Source organism: Semicossyphus pulcher, unplaced genomic scaffold (assembly GCF_022749685.1).
Source record: "Semicossyphus pulcher isolate SPU_LCO1_2020_fin unplaced genomic scaffold, fSemPul1.0.p SCAF_3, whole genome shotgun sequence".
Classification (NCBI taxonomy): Eukaryota; Metazoa; Chordata; class Actinopteri; order Labriformes; family Labridae; genus Semicossyphus; species Semicossyphus pulcher.
The window spans coordinates 12,873,767-12,892,483 of record NW_027211704.1 but is presented as its reverse complement, the minus strand read 5'-3'; the positions used below and the strand labels follow the sequence as shown (position 1 = coordinate 12,892,483).

The 18,717-nt window shown below is 40.4% G+C and overlaps 2 protein-coding genes across 5 annotated transcripts; both read right to left on the bottom strand.

Moving 5' to 3' along the window:
* Positions 1-4,052: 4,052 nt before the first annotated feature.
* Positions 4,053-7,959, bottom strand: tusc2a (tumor suppressor 2, mitochondrial calcium regulator a). Its single transcript, XM_069678362.1, has 4 exons — positions 7,867-7,959; positions 6,403-6,640; positions 4,857-4,977; positions 4,053-4,772 (listed from the first exon to the last, which is right to left on the bottom strand). Exons 2-4 carry the CDS (start codon positions 6,549-6,551, stop codon positions 4,707-4,709), a joined length of 336 nt encoding a protein of 111 aa, XP_069534463.1. The 5' UTR covers positions 6,552-6,640; positions 7,867-7,959; the 3' UTR covers positions 4,053-4,706.
* Positions 7,960-8,215: 256 nt separating this feature from the next.
* On the bottom strand, positions 8,216-18,345 carry LOC138606385 (ras association domain-containing protein 1-like). Of its 4 annotated transcripts, XM_069678850.1 has the most exons (7): positions 18,053-18,345; positions 16,792-17,144; positions 15,898-16,022; positions 10,306-10,410; positions 9,928-10,213; positions 9,489-9,604; positions 8,216-9,398 (listed from the first exon to the last, which is right to left on the bottom strand). In XM_069678850.1, the coding sequence occupies exons 2-7, from the start codon at positions 17,108-17,110 to the stop codon at positions 9,252-9,254; spliced, it is 1,098 nt and encodes a 365-aa protein (XP_069534951.1). In that variant the 5' UTR covers positions 17,111-17,144; positions 18,053-18,345; the 3' UTR covers positions 8,216-9,251. The 4 variants fall into 4 exon arrangements, with proteins under 4 accessions (XP_069534951.1, XP_069534954.1, XP_069534953.1 ...); XM_069678853.1 differs by lacking the exon at positions 18,053-18,345 and having other exon boundaries at positions 16,720-16,818; XM_069678852.1 differs by lacking the exons at positions 15,898-16,022; positions 16,792-17,144; positions 18,053-18,345 and adding exons at positions 12,636-12,823; positions 12,916-13,204.
* Between the last annotated feature and the right edge of the window lie 372 nt (positions 18,346-18,717).

Here is an 18,717-nt window from a genome sequence, read left to right as displayed (position 1 = left end):
ACCGTCAGCGTGTCCAATGTGATACAGCGACGTGTTCCTTCACCTAAAAACTACATCTAACTTTCGGTGTAGGTTTATTGAACACAAGCTTTAATTTAAATGTGTTTTAATTAAGATATTTCCAGGGTCCCGGTACAGCGCTGAATGAATCAGTCCAAGAAGTTTGCCACCACCACGATCACCACTGTGAAACAGATATACTGTAACCAGCAATGACAAGATTCATACAAGGTCAGAGCAGGCCAGTGTGCCACATCCCTAAAAATAAGATCAAGCCCACAAATGACCACTGTGTTCCAGTGACCTTTCAGCTACATTACTTTAAGATATAGCTTATAATGACAATGGAAATTATGTGAAAACTTTATTTTAGTTTGAAAATCACGTCATTAAAACATCAGAAATCATGCATCAAACGTTAAGTACTTAATTATCATTAAACATTACAATACTGACAAATAGAGAACCAAAATAGTTTTGGTTAGTTAAAACTCAGGACCTCTCAGGCATGCTCTGTGTGGATGTGATTTGATTAGATTGTATTTTCGGGTACAAATTAACCAAATCAACTTAAATTTAGATTTTCTATTTTGTGAGGCTTTTACTCTGCAACATTTCTTCGGAAAATGCTGTACTTTTATTTCACTAAACTGCAATGATAAACTGTATTCACAATTTTTTTTGCAAGGAAACATAAATTATGAATTAATGTTATAGTATATTTCAGCATTTCAATTTTGTAGCTGGGCAAGGTACCTCGAATCTTTACTGTATCTAGGCTACTGTGTTGTTTAACCAAAGTCTGATGATGTATGTAGTGAAGTAAATGTATAATGAAGGCCTAGTAAGGTTCAAGTAGCATCAAATGGTCCAAACAAATGGCACTTGATAGAATGACAGTCTGAGTACATTCCTGAATACTTGATGTACTTTTAAATTTCCGTGTTGCTACTTAAGTTAAGTGTTTAATGTTTTTTCCATTAATGCTCTGTACACGCTTCAGACGGTGGGCACAAGGCATCTGGCATGCAGATGTCACTGCTGCCTGAGGCGTGTGATGACAGCCTCTGGCAGTGGCTCAGGGAAGTAACCAAGTACCACATGCCGTCATGTTGCCAAGTGCAGCCGATAGCACGGTGCAGTCCAGGGTTAGGCACGCAGGATTAACGGCCATGGGGGAAAAAGGGTAGAGGCCATGCACTGACACATAATTTACCAAATTTAACAACCTGTTTTAAGGACTGTGGAAGAAAGACATCTGAGTGTGAACAGCTGCAAAAGTCTCTGTCATCACTTAAAAAAAACTCTTCCTGGTAGTTGATGAGTGAGTTCTTAAGAAAGGTGTTCCTCTGAAAGTTTCCTTTGCAGATCCACGTGAGCTGAAGGATGCCTGAGCACATGACTGGGGTGAGGACGGGGCCTGGAAGTGAGATGATTTCCTGTGTCAGAATCCATTCTGCTGTTTGTTTTAAAAGCTTTGCTGACTCACATCACCATGTCATCAGTTTTTCTCTTTTTCTTTCTAGCTAATCTCCCCTTGTGTGTGTTTAAGGAAAATATAGAGCGTGATTGAATGAAGGGGGGGGGGGGAAGGAACAGAGGAATGGCCTGGTTTCCCTCCAGCTTCCCTTTGACCTCTGCCTCCTGAACGTTGCATCAGCAGAAGTTAGGGACTGTCAGGAAGCGAAAACAATGGCAAGGAAACTGGAAACACACCCTGGCATCGTCACAATACGTCCCCAACACTTTATGAATTTTGTGATGCATCTGAGTAGTCCTGTGAATCTCTACACTGGGATTTAGGGAATTAATTGGAACAACAGGGTTTAACCAGAATAATAACAACTTTGAGTTTACTACCTTTTGTTTTACATGATTCTCATGGCCACAACAAGATCCAAAACACCTAATTCACATGGCGGCCATTTTCCTCTAAAGTCACGCTCAGGGTGGGAAGCTAATATTTAGTATAATTCTGTTCTAATGTGTTCTGTGACTGACAAATGTTTATAATTTCAACAATTCTCCATCAATGAATCAGCAACTGAATCAGCTAACAGCTAACATTACGTTCCTAGCTAACATTACCATTAGCTAGCTTACATGACATTACTCACGTTACCATTAGCTAGCTCACATTACATTCCTAGCTAACATTACCATTAGCTAGCTTACATTACATTACTCACGTTACCATTAGCTAGCTCACATTACATTCCTAGCGAACATTACCATTAGCTAGCTTACATTACATTCAGCTAACATTAACATTGGATAGCTAACATTACTGTTAGCTAGGATTTTACGCTTCTCATTTTGAAAAACAATTAAATGGTAATGTCAGCAAGGAAGTTGTAAAATGCTATCATTATCCTTTGTCTAACAGTAGCTAATGGGTTACCCAATATGTTGTTTGGCCTTATAATACAGCCCAGTGTCCCTCCAGATTTTCACTATAGATCAGATTCTCTTCATAATACGTTTTGCAAACCTGTGACACATCAGTACAATAACAGCATTTGGGCTTCTCTCCCTGAGCGCGCCTACAAATGAAAATCTGCGCTAAGAGAAGATGGTGAAATGGGCCCAAAATCCATACACATTTCACTGCTGCAGTTTCCACATAAACCCACTTGCATGTGGTATTCTGTATCGATTAGAAACATATGATGTTGCCTTCAATTTCCATGGAGGATTATTGTTTGCTCTGTTATTCTGTCAGTTGCCTCCACAGTCTATATTAACACTGTACATCAGTAAAGAGTAACATAATCCAACCGTACATTTAGATAGAACAGGCTACAGTAACCAATGATGTTTCCCTTTTAACAGCTTCAGCATGTTGAGGGCCTCCTGCGAGAAAACAATATATCTCTTATTTTTTGTAATTCAAAACATGCTTCGGTTCATTTTTTGAGGCTTTCGATAATTTATGACCAACTATGTCTCACAACCCACATTGTATGGATGAAAACACTGTTATAGCTTGTCATAACCATTGAGTTCATACATTTTTATGGCTGCAGTGGGGAGCATTCATCCTTATAACGCAAGCTGGACTTTTAGCAAAACATCAAAGAGCAGTGGAGAGGAAGCACATCAAAGTGACTGACCTCTGGCCCAAAAACACTCCCAACCGCATTCCACACAATTACAGACACCAGAGAATGCCTGCAAAGGAAGCCCTGCCCATTTATCGTGGGGATTTGAAAACTATGCACCCTGAAATATCTTTACATTGCTATTACAGTTTGATATTGTGCCAGCTGGTAGCATGAGCCTCAACTAGTCAAGATCTGAGTCTTTCAGCGTTTACCTCAGACAAAATTTGTTTATACCTTCAGCCTTCTTTAAGAAAGAGTAACAGCACGGGAAAATCATATAAGTTCAGAGAGTAAACATATATTATTACACAAACCCACACATGAACTCATTAAAGTATGTGCAGGTAGATTTCTGCTGCCATCTAGAGGTGGCTTACCTTACAATTTAAGGAGGTTTAAATGAATTTGATTTCAAAATAATGCCTGGAGATCTTCATCCTTGCAGTGTGCAAAAAATAAAGAAATCAAAGCTGGGTTTTGTTACGGACAGCTGCCTTACAGCACAGCAATGCAGAGTGAAATTTAAGAAGGCAATGAGGAAAAGCTAAAAATAAGGTTTAGTTACAGCTGCCGTGGAAGTACAGTGACCACTTGATTGAATGCAGTCCCAACTTGTCCATTCACTTTCTCGACAACTGGCAAGAAATTTTATGGTATAATTTAAAATTTGGGAAATATGTTTTTTTAGCTTCTTTTTATTTGTGAAGAGTCAAATAGAAATGTGCATTCGACATGAAACTGGGGCCAGTAGATATTAAGCTTTGCTTAGCAAACACCAGACAGATATGAAATGGTAATCTTCTTAACTATTCTTGGCAAGAAAGCAAATATGCCTTTTTCCTCACAGAAGTGGAAACATTCCTTTCAACCCGAATCTTATCATCAGTTTACATCCAAAGTAAGGCATGAACCAACATGAAAGAAATATCTTGACTCAAGACTTTCAGCTCAGTAAACCATTTATTCAAGTATTTCCAACTAAGAAATCTGAATTATTTACAGTACATTATGTTCACTAGTGCAGGTCTGAGCTTCGGTAACTGAGACAGACTCAGACATGACAATACAGAACATGACCATATATACAATAAATTTCACAACCCTTCATTTTTCTACCCTGTAAATACATCTTCAAACCCTCTTTCACGCACTCACTCAAACAGACCTAAGTGCACACAGTACACGTACAAAGACACATACAGCTTCGCTCTACGTCTCACAGAAGGCATGAACCATTAAAGCCTTTTCACATGGAGGATGTCTTTCCCTGCAACAAACCTACAAGAGAAGTACAGCTTCATTTGATGTATTCTCTATGACTGCGTACATATCAGCTGGGTAGTGGAAACACAACCTGTACCATCACTACATTTGAGAATATCAAAATTTGGGTGTTTGTGAACAGGGCTCCCTCTGACCATAGTTGAATTCAAATGTATAACATTTCATTCAATATATCAGTTTAATATGTTTGAATATTCCTTCCTCTCTCACAGCCATAGTTCCAGTCTTGACCCCAATGCATGTAGACCGGAACAAGACTTTGCTTCGAGACGAGTACCTGTGTCTGCACTTCATAGTATACCAGTCCTGAGCAACTTTTCACACCTCACAGAGCACGATGGGGAAATCTACATGAATACAGGGGTGGTCCAGCTTCACAATGCCCTGAAAAATGAAACAAATAATATTCAAATTGACAGATAATTCAAAACATCCTTTAACCCAGTCAGTAACGTGGCGCTGGCTCACCTGTGGGATCAGATTTTTCTGGATCCTCTTCAACTTGGACTTTTTTCTGCCATTTTTCGTCACCACGGTCTCTTCGTAGAATTCGTGGGCGAGGTCACCGTCCTCGTCATAGTACAAAGAGCTGCAAACACAACAAGTAAACATCAGTCTAAAACTACACATCATACCTAGTGGATTATTATATTATGACAAACACAAACTTTTTTTTTTTTCACTTAAAAGATCTAATCTTGAAGATTTCATTTTCAGTTTCGTTCTCTTTGGCGATAAACGGTAATTGCGGGAGTACACAAATTTAACCAGACGTCTACAGTCGGCTCCCTTTGTAACTCTTAACTCCAGATCCTCGCTGATTGTCGCTTTCCTTTTTAGACTGAGCGTCGAATCCGTTTCTTTCTCTTTGGATTTTCACTTATTTTTGAAGTTGTATCTGTAGTCTGTTGCAGAGGCTGGAAATGCAGCGGCGTAGCTCCGCCTACCCTCCCAGGCAGACCAACCACTGCTGGGTGATGGTAAACATGTCACAAACCAGAGGTCTTCACGGGTCCCGGGACCCGACCTGGGACACGGACGGGTTCGGGTCCACGTATTACGTGGTCAAACGGGTCCTTCTCCTTCGTTCTATAATCCTTGGTTCTGGGTCTGTTCAACATCATGTGTAATACCTGAATGGATCCGTGATTAGAAAGGGTTCATGATTTAAGTGCTGTGTGTGTCTGTGTATGTATTTTAACTTGCAACAATGTGTCATTCACATGAGAACTTGAGGGAAATAAAGTGGAAATAAACGGAAGAAGAGCAATGAGTTGATTGATGTGTCACGTGACAGCACGTGAGAAAAGTTGAAGCCAAAGCCGGTAATGATGGATATCTTTGTCAATATTGTGGACAAAAAAGCTAAAAGATAAAGAATATAAAGAAGTAAAAAAAAAACAGACCTCTACCACAGACACCAGTCCATAATAATACTATATACTGCAAATGCAAAGGCTTTCATTCACCACTGTGTAACCTCATTTGGCAATAGATAGTGACTTAACAGACATTTATTTATAAGAAAATCTTAAAGATTATACCTTCAACAGCAGTGGTATCAGTATAATCTACAAACCTTACTGTGGACAGTTTTCTTCAGAAGAAAGTGGTTCTAAAAACCTCAGTTTCTAGTAACCATGACTCTCTCGAGTAACACACAGATCTGCTAAACAAAACAAATTGTATTTTGTTTGGGGCCCCTGGTAGCCTAGGGGTTCGGGGGCTATTTTGTTTTGCACGTTTAACCCTTGTGGTTCCACTTCCATCAGGCCTTACATTTTTGCTGAATGTCATTCCTTATTCCTCTCTCCCCTCATTAAGTGCCATGTCTTTACTTTAACCTGAACGATAGAGGCAAAAAAATGTTCTTCTCCTTCGATATATATTTACAACTGGGATATCTGGCATCCAAATACAAAGGCTTATTATATAAAATCAATCTACTTCCACTGGAAATGCAAAAGAAAACATGTTGTGATTTGGGAAACCTTTAACATTGTGTATTATTTACCTCCTCCTGGTAAAAACAAAGGGTGTTGCACTTCTGGACCCTTTGAGGCGGGCCACAGACTGCTCGTTCCCATCACTAGGCGAATCCCCTCCTGCTCCACTGCCTGAGAAAGGCCAGACCCCTTTGGCTTTGGATCCACTTCCTCCCATCCTCAGAGATAAGGCATAGTTAGTCTCAAGTTGAAGCTGTCAATCTGGTTGGTTGCCAGACGCTCTCAATTCCTTTCTAAAGCCAGGGTCTGAAAAGTAAAATGTACAAAGAAAGAACACATTACCAATCAGACTTTCTCTGCCTTGTGTAGTTTAGTGACTGCTTGTTGAACTCTGCTGGATACTGTACTAAGGCTGGGCAATATGACAATATATATTGTTAAAACAATATGAAAATGTTTATCGTATGTGTTTTTCTATATAGTCTCTATCGTGATGTCACAAAACCAGCGGCTTAACTACTTTATGGAAATTTTTATAGAATTTTGACAACACTTAACGTTCTAATCCTAGCACGTGGGAGTGAACCTGGAGCAGGCCATAGAGGGAGGCGATGTTATTAATTAACGTGCAGAAAAGGACTCAGGCTCAGCCCAAGTGAAAATGGAAACTTTTTATTTGTCAAGTATTTAATTCACTCAGGATTATCCAAAAATAGGCTTTACCATGTGGTTATTTCATATGGACTAATTATTTGTTAAATTACCAGAAAACATGCTATATCGTGACATATATCATTATCGAGATATGAAAAATCCTATATCATGATATAGGATTTTGGCCATATCGCCCAGCCCTATACTGTACTGCACTATTTGTATATTAAGTGACAGTTAACTAGTATGACCAAGTAGTTATTAAATGCACCTTTCAAGCTACTGTCAATCTATTGAATACCAATTTATATCTATCTATTTATATCTCTAGAAATTGCATTCATCCAAATCATGTACGCTAAACAAAATAAATGCGGTCAAGCTTAACGTTGATTAAAAGTACTGCAAAAATACCACATCACAAAGCTGACATTTGTCGAGCTTCACTGCCGTTTGATGTATATGGTCACAGTACGTTGTGCTAGCTAACAGGAAAGCTAACATTGGGCCATACAACTAAGGTTACCCAGCAGTTAAGGCAAGCAAGCTGGGTCATAACGTTTGTAACGTAGCTATATTACTTGATAGACACCGCAACCGTTTAATACAAATAATACACTCCGTCTATGGTAAATATAAGAACCCCTTGACATTCGGTTAACGTTGCTAATAATACCTCGCTATCGGTACCTGCATATTTAGGTGGGTTTACTGTTAGCCTGTTAGCTTCCGCCGCTGACGCAGGTTAGCAACGACAGCTAAATGATAACCAGCTAGCTAGCCGAGGCAGAGCTATGTCTCCACAACAAACACAGGATTATCTTTGACCTAGACGACCAAAACGATTCAAGCAAACGTATTTCTGGACAATATCCTACCTTGTCACGCACGATTAAGCACTCATGTCCTGTCATAACTCTTACCACCAGCTACGTTAAGCTAGCGTTAGCTGTTTTGGTCCTTGCGATGATGAGGTGATCAGCTGATCTGACAGGCGGCACCGACACAGTTAAAGCGAAACAGTGTGGATCTCTCTACTCCTTATCTTAGGGGTGTCAATCTAAAAACGGTCAGATAAATAGTCATTCAACTATAGGTCTAAAATGTGAATTGTTTTAATGTAATGTAAGGGATATTCATACAGAATGTCAGAGCAGATATTTAACTTTGACCCCATTTGATATTTTAACATTTATTCTGTGCGTTAACTGAATAAATACAAAAACGTAAGAAGTTGGAAATTCTTTACTGAACACAGTGCACATTTGTCACAACATTTTGCAGGTTGCTACAACATCTAAGATTGTGCATAGACTCATACATTGAAAGTGAACTGAGAAACAGAAACAGAACATTTTCTTAAAAGGACAGAATAAAACAAAGATATAAAGGAATGAAATACAGTTTCAAGTAAAACACATGTATACTAATATTCATTCAAGATTCCAGTCAACCAGGGTGACTTTGGCACTGCTCTCTCTGACATTCATAATCGCATACAAATGTCCATACATCAGTCAAGCTCACACTTTGACAGTAAAATAAAAAAAAGAGTTGCACCCATCAGGGGTGTCGAGAGGAAGTGGCAGATTCGTTGAGCTGGGGTCGAATGAAAATCCAAAAAACACTTACCAACAAATGTATTTAACTTTCTAACAGGATAAATGTCAATATGAAGTTATTAATTATGGTTATTGTGGTGGGTTGATTAAGGACCAGATTCTATATACTTTTCTAAATGGCAGTAATTTCATGATTGGGCAAATTATAGATTAGAATTTTGGAAAACATATATAGATTTAGCTTTCTTAAATGTGATTGTCATGATTGACATGTGATTGTGGTAGTTCCAGCAGAGCTCGATTTCAGCCTTGCATCTACAGATGTAAAAATGGTTAATCCTTCATTGGCATTTTCTTGAAAGTTACAGTGACACAGGTGAGGTAAAGAGGATAATCAGATAGTATCCACTAACATAAGATATTACTGGATACAACCACAGTCTCATCTGCCAGTCTTCACTTCTCTCAACTCATTCTCTCAGGCACATCAGACTCTCCAGGTGTAAGGCACTTCTCATCTCTCGCATCATCTCACACGCACATTCGCGCTAGCTCTCTCTCATTGTCTTGCGCCCTTTCACACTCTCTCGTTCACCAAGAGGCGTTTGGAGTTGTATTCTCTGGGATCTTTGGATGCAGCGATGGCTGGTGATTGTCCAGCCAAGTGGTGCACGTTTAAACCCCTATCGCGCGGAGTCGTCTCAGCCGGGGGTCGTGCCAGCCAGAGCCTCCTTCATCTTAGTGCGGGCCAGAGCGTAGCGCTGCACTATCTGCTTGACGTGCTCCTCCTCTTCACGCTGCAGGATGCGCAGGAAGTTCTTCAACTCAGGCATGGAGAAGGCATGCCACTGTAAGGAGAGAAAAATGCATTACAACATTTTTGAGGGAACACACACATGGTGTGGATCTGTTATTCTCAGGTGTAATGTTGCACTCACGTTGACTTCTCCAGTTTCATTTTCTTTCAGAACATAACTGAGGACTTTCTCGTTGGGCCCAGCACACAGACGCAGGCGGAGAGGGCGCTCAGCATCGGATAGCTTGCGTACATAAACTGAATGAGACATAATGAATACATTTCAATTTAGCAAAAAATATACATTCCCTTTTAGAAACAATTTATAGAGCACTTTTCAAATTTGAAGTTAGCAGGAAAATAAAACAGACTAATCATTAAATACTCAGGTTTCAAAATAAAATACATTTCACTACAGAGTAGGCAAAAATAGAAAATAAATGATCTAAAAGAAATAAAATATAATTAAGACAATATTAAAAAATTAAAATTCAAGACAAAACAGGACAGGCACTCCCATAATGTAAAGAAGGGGCTTAAACACTGCACATATTCCATGTGTAATAAAAACGCAGTAATACCTTGGTCATGGCGCTCACTTCGCTCAAACAGAGCAAACTTGCCAGGATTGTCCACCACAGTAAACTTTTTCAACAAAGCCTCGATGACTTCGCGAGCAGAAGTGCGTGAGCTTATGTGCAGGTGCTTGGATGCATCCTTAGGCAGGTAGAAGGAGGTGCGGCGCTTCACTCCGCTTGCCTTCCTTCCTCCAGCATCCTGACCTCCTTTCTTTGGAGGAGGGACAGACACAGGTCGTGCCAGCTTGAACTGCACCTTAATAAAGCCGGTGTAGGACCCATCCTTGTTCTGTTGAGAGGAATACAAATGTTACACTGAGGTAAGAAACACGTTGACAATAAATAAAGTTCATGGATCTGTTGATAATCAACAGTACTCACCATGTTCATGAACAGATTGCTGTTGATTTGAGCATTGTATTCCTTCACCTTCTGCTGAATATCTGCAGTTGTCAACTCCTGCTTTCCCCATTCAATTTGTTCATCCTGGAGGAGACAGTGATAAGTTACAGTGTTAGACCACCAGGTGTCAGTGCTCAACCTCCATACCACAACAGGGACAAGAGACGCCTCGGCAAATCACCCAGTACAAGAATGGACACTGGATAGAGCCTTGGGTTGTGACATTAACAAGGTCATGGTCTGTGATGATTACAGACATAATGGACAACTTATGTTTTGTACCAACCACAAAAACATGATAGAAATGAGGATGACCCTCTTGAGTACAACAAGTAACAGTAACAGGGGAAAGACCTAGGAGAAAAAACTCCCAAAACAACTGTAAACACCTGGAAAAATGTTGGTCTGGAATTGTAGGGGTGTTTTTACTGATTTAATACATGTTGTATGTGTATATATATATGTTGGATGCAGCTGTGAAGCATTCATGTAAAAAGTCACATGATCCAAATTTGATTTTAAAAAGTTTCTCCTCAGACAATAATGCTTTATGTTGTTTGGAAGATGAATTCAAACATCCACGCTGTAGTAAATGTGTTGTTACTCAACTTTCTGTTAGCCTCTCTTATTTCTAGCAGTGAGAACCAGTTGCATCAGACTCGCAACTTCCTGACAACGTAGCAAAGCCGAACACGATGATGTCAGCGCTGCCCAATCCTGTTTGGCTGCTCTGATCCCTCTGAGAAGGAGGGGTAGAGAGAGGGAGGAGGAAGAGTGTATGTGCAACTTGCAGCTGTTTGCAATGACTGCAACCAATGGTTCTGCATCACATTCCTTGACTTGGTACTCATGTAAAAATAGCCTCCCCCCTCTTTGGCTCTCACAAGTGGGACAGACAATGTCCTCCCTTGTCTTACAGGCACATCCTGTGAAGTCAGCTGCCTCATCAACCACAGACTCCCAGTCATGTTTCAGTCATACACATTTGGCCTCTAGCATTCGCACAACCGTTAGCTCAATTAGGGTCTTTCCTGGGTCTGCTGACCACTTGGTATTTCCTGTCTAGAGAGGAAATTCAACAGAAATCTGAGGCAGCACAAATGTCTTTTCCCCAATGAACTACAGCCAATTCCCTGAGGTAGGAGCAGGGATTCCCTGAGGAGTATAATCCAAATATCAGTACTGTTACAGTCCTACAGATGCTGCTTATATCTGCACTGGTACTTCTGCAGATTTCTCTGTTATTATTAACTGGCATTTTTGCATACATGTACAAAATGTATCAAACTCTACCCTGTTTATATTTATTTTAATACTCCTTTATTGTCGGATGAAGACAAACCAGGCAAAGTTGTATGCATCAAAAGGGCTGGGTAAGGTCTAAGTCAAGCAGAACAAGATCAATAGCAGAAATCCTTAGGCAAATTGAAAGACTAAAGTTAATGTATTGCTGTGAACAAGTCAATAAATCAATATGGGGCCAAGCTAGGCCTTTCAATATGGCAACAGACAGTAGCAGGATAAACATAAGAAACAGCTGTGTCTCTACATGCCCACAAAAGGAGTGTCTATGGGAAACACTCTGCTGAAAGTACAAAAACATGTAAATTAAATTGCTTTTGCCCAAAGGCAAAATGGTTAATGTCACTGAGTTTCAACTAAACCACTTTTGTTTCTCACAACGAAAACTGATACATGAGTGGGTGTGGGCCGTGGGGTGACAAAGGGAACAGAAAATGAACAAATCCCAAAACAAGTCATGACACAACTGTGATTGAGAAATGAGAAACATAGTGGGAGTGAGGCTGGAAACTAGAGAGGCGGGTGTGCGTCACAAAAAACTTGACTTTCTGGTTGCTCTCAGCAAGAGTTCAGCTGTGGGTCTGAGCTTATTACAATTTTAAAAAAAAGATGCATTTCTGTTTTTCCAAACCAACATTGTCATGTCAAAATCTGCGTGTCCCCAATGGTGACATGTATTTCAACAAGTTTACTCAAAACAGGAAGGAGAACTCTACCTTGCCTGCAAGTATACTTGGCTAGCATCTTCTCTGCTGGGGGCCCCCCCAAAAATGATACCACTGCTGTGCAACACACCTTTGCATATTTCTACCAAAATAATTGATATGGTGTTGAACTTACAAAGAAAAACTTCTACTAGGTGCAGAAATGTCAAACAACGCGAGAGCAGTTAAGAGGAACCAACCATCGCCCTTCTCACTGGTCAGACTTCCCCTTTTACATTGAGGAAATTACTTTTATTGAGGCCTAGCTTTTATTCATTTGTTTAGTTTGATTCTTCTTCTCACCTTCTTTACGTTAGCATTAACGTTAGCTTTCCGGGTTTTTGGGAAGAAAGATGTCCGGGCGGTGAAGTACTGCTCGAACTCGGAGTCGGACTCCTCCTCGCTGCAGTAGCCGCTGCTGGTCGAGCTGCCCCAGGTCATCTCGAAGGAGGGGGATTTGCCCGAGCTGCTAGCCGTGTTTGACATGCTGACTACCGGTAAAAAAAAATCTTTTACACTCGAGTCAACAATTGAAACGTAAGCTACAACGACTTTAAAATGTCAAAAAGTAATTCACTTTTACCTGAATTTGTTCAAAACGTCGCTTAACCACAGTCTGTAATGCTCTAACGGTAATGAACTGGCTAACTTAAACGGCTAATTAATCTCTCAGACGACGCAATATCTCAGTAGCTCGGTGAAATAAACAGTTTAACCGACAAATCCTGCGTGCTTTCTGCCTCTAACTTAATCAACCGGCCACGTTTCCACTACACAAACTGTCTGTGAGAAACAGGATGTATTCAGTCCCCCGCCCTTACTGTCTCGTTTCCTTCCCCCAGCCGGCCGAGGCCCCACCCAGGTCCGTTGACTTGAGTTTAGAAAATACACAAAACCACCGGGGCCGGTCGCGATTGGACGCCGAGAGGAAATGCCAAAACCCCCCCTTTCGCACTGTTTCTCCTGCCGCCCCCCCCCCCCCCCCGCCCCCCCTCTCTCTCAGGATGCGGTTGCCGCTTATTCCCCGCGGAATATATCAAGACATGTGATTGTAGCACAGTCTTGTCACACCACAGCCATAGACTGCATGTGACTTTCATTATTCTTCTAGTTAGTAGCTTTAAAGTTACTGGTCATTGTTGTTTTTTTCTGTTAATATGTGTGTGTTATTTCTTTAATAAAAAATAAAAAAAAAGTTTTTTAAAAGTTGCTTGAACAAAGGCAGCAATATAGCCCATTATCATCCTGGTAAGTGGTGAAGGGTATTTCTTATAATATGACAAAAGAAACATCACTAAGTTTGTGTATACAAATGTTCAACAGTCTTTAGAGCATCATACAATCTGGTACTATAATGTGGCTGAAGATGACTCCAGGTTTACAGATTCTGTAGGTAAAATTTCTGCTAGAAAATTGAGATGAAAGGCTTTATTCCAGAAACTGTGATTTTGAGATACATAAACAATCTCTTTTTCCTTTGTTTGTCTGGAACATCCCACCCACAGTGTACCCTTTTAATTGATGTAAGTAATAACAATAAAAGCCAAATGCACCTTTACAACTGGTGAGGACATTTAAAAAGTATCCTCCCTGTTTATCTACATTCTGAGGAGTTGGTTACATCTTTTCACATTTCTTTGTTGGCTAATGTTCGTTGGCAGGATATACTTTGGAGCCCCATAGTGTGACAGAGAAGTTCACCTATACAAGCTGCTACACCCAGACAACCCCCAGCTGTTTTTATATTGAGCAGCATTTAACCGAACATATTCGATCCACCACTCTTACTTTAGTGAAAATGATTACAATTATGAACATGATGATTTTGTCCTGCATGTTGTTGTTGTTTTTTTTGTTTGATAGCAGGAAAAAAACAGCTGTTATTAATAACTGGCTGCATTTCATTTAGGTGAGCCGCATCCGATCACTCGGACCACATGTTGATACCGGGTGTAAACAGGGTCCTAGTGCTTGCACACTTTACTTCTAACTTCACTGTGATCTTGAGCTGTCATGATGTGGAACCAATATGGACACTGCAAATCTGATTTGTCCTATTTTATTGCTTAGATAATTTGAACAACTTGTTGATAGCTGTTTCCAATTTGGGATTTTGTTGATAATGTTGATAATAATTTGTCCCAGATTTGTTGCTACACTGGTATGTTCCCAAAAACGAAATTATATGACTATAACTTCTGTTCCCTGAAGAAGACGAGGAACAACACATATAGTAACGGTGTGATATCCCGAGTGAAAGGGAACAAAGGAGAGGAACGAGGTACAACACATATAGTATGGGATATCACGTCCTTACTATATGTGTTGTATCAAGAGGATCAAATGAAAGGGAACCACTAACATATTGCTTTTCTACTAATCGAGGTTACTACATGTACAGCAACTAATGGTCAAACCTAATACCAAAAGAGTTAGAGTAAAAGTCAAAGTTAAAGTCAAACCAACATCTACTTTCATCCTCCATCTTTCTGTGTAATATCAAGTCAACCAGTCACGTGTTGTACCAAGATGTTTACAGATCTTCCCTGAGTTGTCCCTCAGACTTGAAAGGGAATTCACATGAATCTACCCAGATGGAAACTCATATTTCAGATTATTTCGACACCACATAAATGCAGGTTTCATTCCACCTTTGCATTTCCTGCAATGTCGGGTCAACAAGCGTGCTGTGAAAAAGGCGTTAGCTCACCAAAGCCCAGGCATCAACAACATACTCATACTGTTCATACTCTGCGGCACAGCGAGCTGAAGTGTTTTACATTCCTGTCGGTCTTTGATAGGCGACGAATGCTTGATAGAGAGAACATTAAACCTGTTTATCATGAGAACAAACCCTGCTGCCTTGAGCAACAACTCGCCTGTAGTCCTGACTCTCCTTTTTATAAATACTGTGGGGGAGAAAAGGGAAATAAGGAGTCAAATTCTAGTATGATTTTAGCTTGGACTTGACTTTATCCATGGGATATAACAACCTCTCTTACAATTGTTATCCATTAATAGTCTAGACTAATGCCGATGTATGTGGATAGGGTGTACTAAAATATTTTGTGCCACTTGTTATGTCTCTATAAATAAAAAAATAACCTCTGGTGTAATTTTCTGTGTTACTCAACTACTTCCCCTTCAAATCCCTTTACTTCCCTTTAAAAACACGATGTTGCTCATTGTTCCTCTACCTGCTGCTGTGCTGTGCTATTGATTAAAGCAAACATACAGAAAGCTCTTACCGAGTCTGGTTACCTTAAGTTAAACCTGTTCAGTTAGTGGAAATAGATGAAGGGTGTGTATTCATTGGCGTTAATCTTTTTCCTGTTTAGACAACACATCCCTTAATCAGTGCATCAGAATTACCCTGCAATCCCATCAGCATGCTATGCTGCATACAAAGTTTGGATGCCTGTAGAAGCTCACAGTATCCTCACTTATTGCTTAATCTGTTGAAGTTATCAAAGCAGGTTACCAGTGACTACTGCCACTTTGGATTGTGAGCAAAGGCTGCGTATGAACAATTAAAGAGTGCAAAGCCAAATACAAAGGTCCTTACCACATTTGTGTCTGTCTCTATTGTGTGCTCCACAACCAACGTGTGGTCAGACACAGAGCCTCGGTCCCAGCTGCAGTCCAAGCGGATCAGTGCACGACAGCGGTAGTGGCATGTGAATCTGCAATCTGAAAACAGAAAGTTACTGAGGTTAGACAGAAACTTGCAAACATAAATACACACAACAAAATGGAGTGCAAATGCGAATGTGTGATGTCCTCCTCTGGCCATTAATGGTCACTGCAAGTTCTCCTTGAATTTGGAACCCTTCACTTTTGTGTCACAATAAATATAAGTACATAAATTATTGTAGGCTTGATCCGTCTTTTGGTCAAGGTTTTGACACTTATCAGTCTACTTGTGCCACAGAGTTTCATTCTGACTTGATTGTGGTTTCAATGTCAGGCTACTGAATAGATGCATTTTCCCCCGTACCCTTGTTCTTTTAAACAAACCGCAGGTACATGTCAGATGGTTTTAGTTGATGAACAGGAAGTTGCGGGGCGATTGCTAAAATAAGACTTCAGCAATAAGAGCATACGGGTCTGAAGTATGCCCTGCACCATGATCATCACCAAACCACCAAAACCACTTAAACTACTGCATACATGTGAGATGCCCGTTCTTCAGAAACACGCACATCAAAAGCCCAGAGTATAAAATAGTCTTGATGTGAAGCCTGTCTGAAAAACAAGACATTCATTATTCTGCAGACAGGACATAGAGAACATTTATGGCTGAGCAAATGATTCAGCATGAGCACAGACTATTTCAGGCCTACATTAGTGGCAACATCCTTCTTCTTTTAACCAAATTTCCTCTCACTTCTCACTCTCCGTCTTGCTCTCATTTCTCATCATGCATCTGCACACACACAGCCTCCGTAAGACGACTCACTGACACACCGCAGGCTCTGCTTGTACAGGCCCCAGATGAAGTCTCCGCACAGGTCACACCATGTGGGCTGAGCATGGCTGCAAGGCTGGAAGTTGTGCCCTTCTCCTTTCTCCTCGGGGATCTGGGGGTCCTGGGTGCTGCTCAGAACCCTGATGATGCCCACGCGGCTCAGCATGTCCGGGACCTTCCCCGGGCTTATCCTCAGGGCGTTGGTTCTCTCCAGGCGTGGAGGCGAGCAGGGCGAGCGCGAACCGGTGAGCTCTATCTGCTCTCTGTCCAGCCGCAGGTCGCGCAGCTCGATGAACTCCTCCCAAGACATTGTGTCAGTCAGACCTCAACTTCCTCCATTATCACTGATAGGTGGAGAAACACAAGTACATGTTGCAATACCACAATTTGAAAATAGTACTTTACATGCAAAGATCCTGCATTCAACAATTAGCTTAAGTAAAAGTATTCTTAGTTAAATTTACCTCAGGCATCAAAAGCAGAATAGCTTCTTTATACATTATATAACTGATGCCTTAATACATAACAGCATTGAAAAGTTATAGTCGGTCAAGGTGTGGATCATTTTAAGTATTTATTTTCAGTTAGTCAGTTTAATTTGTAACAGTACATCATATTTGATTAAGTAAACATGTTATGTATGCAACATCTTATTCTACAGAGTAATTGAATCAAATCAATGCAGTGGAATAAAAGTACAATATCTCCCTCTGATATGTAGTTGAGTTGAAGTTAGAAACATAAAATGGGAATAAAGTCCAGTAAAATATAGTTAAGAACAGTTTTAGAGCAAATGCACTAAATTACATTGATTATGTAAGTAACCTATTATGCCTATGTGTTTGTTTCGTTTTGTAGGCTACAGTAGATTTCAGACATCTTTATTAACATGCTTAATTTTACATAAATGGCGGTTAAGTAACCATGTTTTGTAATGTATATGTTGACCAGACATAACATAGGCCTACTCTTTATAAGTTATTACATAATATCTGTCAGTCTGCAGTCACTTGGCATAAGGCTAACTAAAGCAGGGTACAGAATAAGCAGTAATAAGTAGACTATTTTAAACATGTAGTAATGTAGTAAATGAACGGTGTACTTTCCCTCTTCTCAGTAAATTAAATAATAAATAGTTGAAATTAAGGATCGAAGGATGAGTACCCAAAAGTTAAGTCCCACACTACAAGCTTTGTTAATTAAAGTAATCACTTTTTGAACTGCAAAGTAAAATCAAATCAGTCAAACTTACCAGAAATGTAGAGAAAACAGCCCCGTGGCATCCGCTTTGTCTCAAGACTTCTGCCATCCGAAGAGAAAAACTTTCCGCGAGTATTTTTCTGTGGGTTTCCAAGTAACGGAGGTGAGCAGCCTCGGCTACATCTCTGGAAATAACCTCTCATCCCCGGCTAGTTTCAGAGAGAGACCGAGGCCGAACAACGTGCTGTCTTTTTTCGGTAACATCAGTGTAACATCGGTATGTGAGCTCTCCTGAAGGCAGTAATCATCTTTTGATTTAGTCAAGACTGTTGCAGGAGGAAGCAGCGTATCATGAGAAGGAGAGAGTGAGATGAGATTGAGCCGCACCGACATCCGGGATGTTTTCACATAGGGGGAGCTGCTTCTGAGGCCTGAGCACAGCTGAGGGGCCGTCCCCCACCCCTCCAACCACTGTCTCAAATGTGTGATTGATCAGGGTTTTATTCACCACAGCAGTAAAGTCTTTTACATATAGAAACTACAATGCTGGAAATGATGCTATATCCTACATACTGTCATATTATGCATTTCTACAAACAGGTCAGCTCCTCTGCAGAAAGTCAACAAGCCAACATTTAGGGAGGGTAAAGTCTGAACATAACCAGTCAGAATATTAACCAAGAAGAGGAACCACACATCCCCAGCAGGGCTTTTTTT

Excerpts from the sequence above, each read along its gene's own strand:
- tusc2a (XM_069678362.1), bottom strand. The coding sequence starts at position 6,551 with ATGGGAGGAAGTGGATCCAAAGCCAAAGGGGTCTGGCCTTTCTCAGGC. Across the intron at positions 4,978-6,402 it reads TTTGTTTTTACCAGGAGGAG|CTCTTTGTACTATGACGAGG; the intron begins GTAAATAATACA and ends TTGTGTTTGCAG. Across the intron at positions 4,773-4,856 it reads AGAAAAATCTGATCCCACAG|GGCATTGTGAAGCTGGACCA; the intron begins GTGAGCCAGCGC and ends TTCATTTTTCAG.
- LOC138606385 (XM_069678850.1), bottom strand. The coding sequence starts at position 17,110 with ATGTCTTGGGAGGAGTTCATCGAGCTGCGCGACCTGCGGCTGGACAGA. Across the intron at positions 10,411-15,897 it reads TAGAGACAGACACAAATGTG|GATGAACAAATTGAATGGGG; the intron begins GTAAGGACCTTT and ends TGTCTCCTCCAG. Across the intron at positions 9,605-9,927 it reads AAGTGAGCGCCATGACCAAG|TTTATGTACGCAAGCTATCC; the intron begins GTATTACTGCGT and ends TGTCTCATTCAG.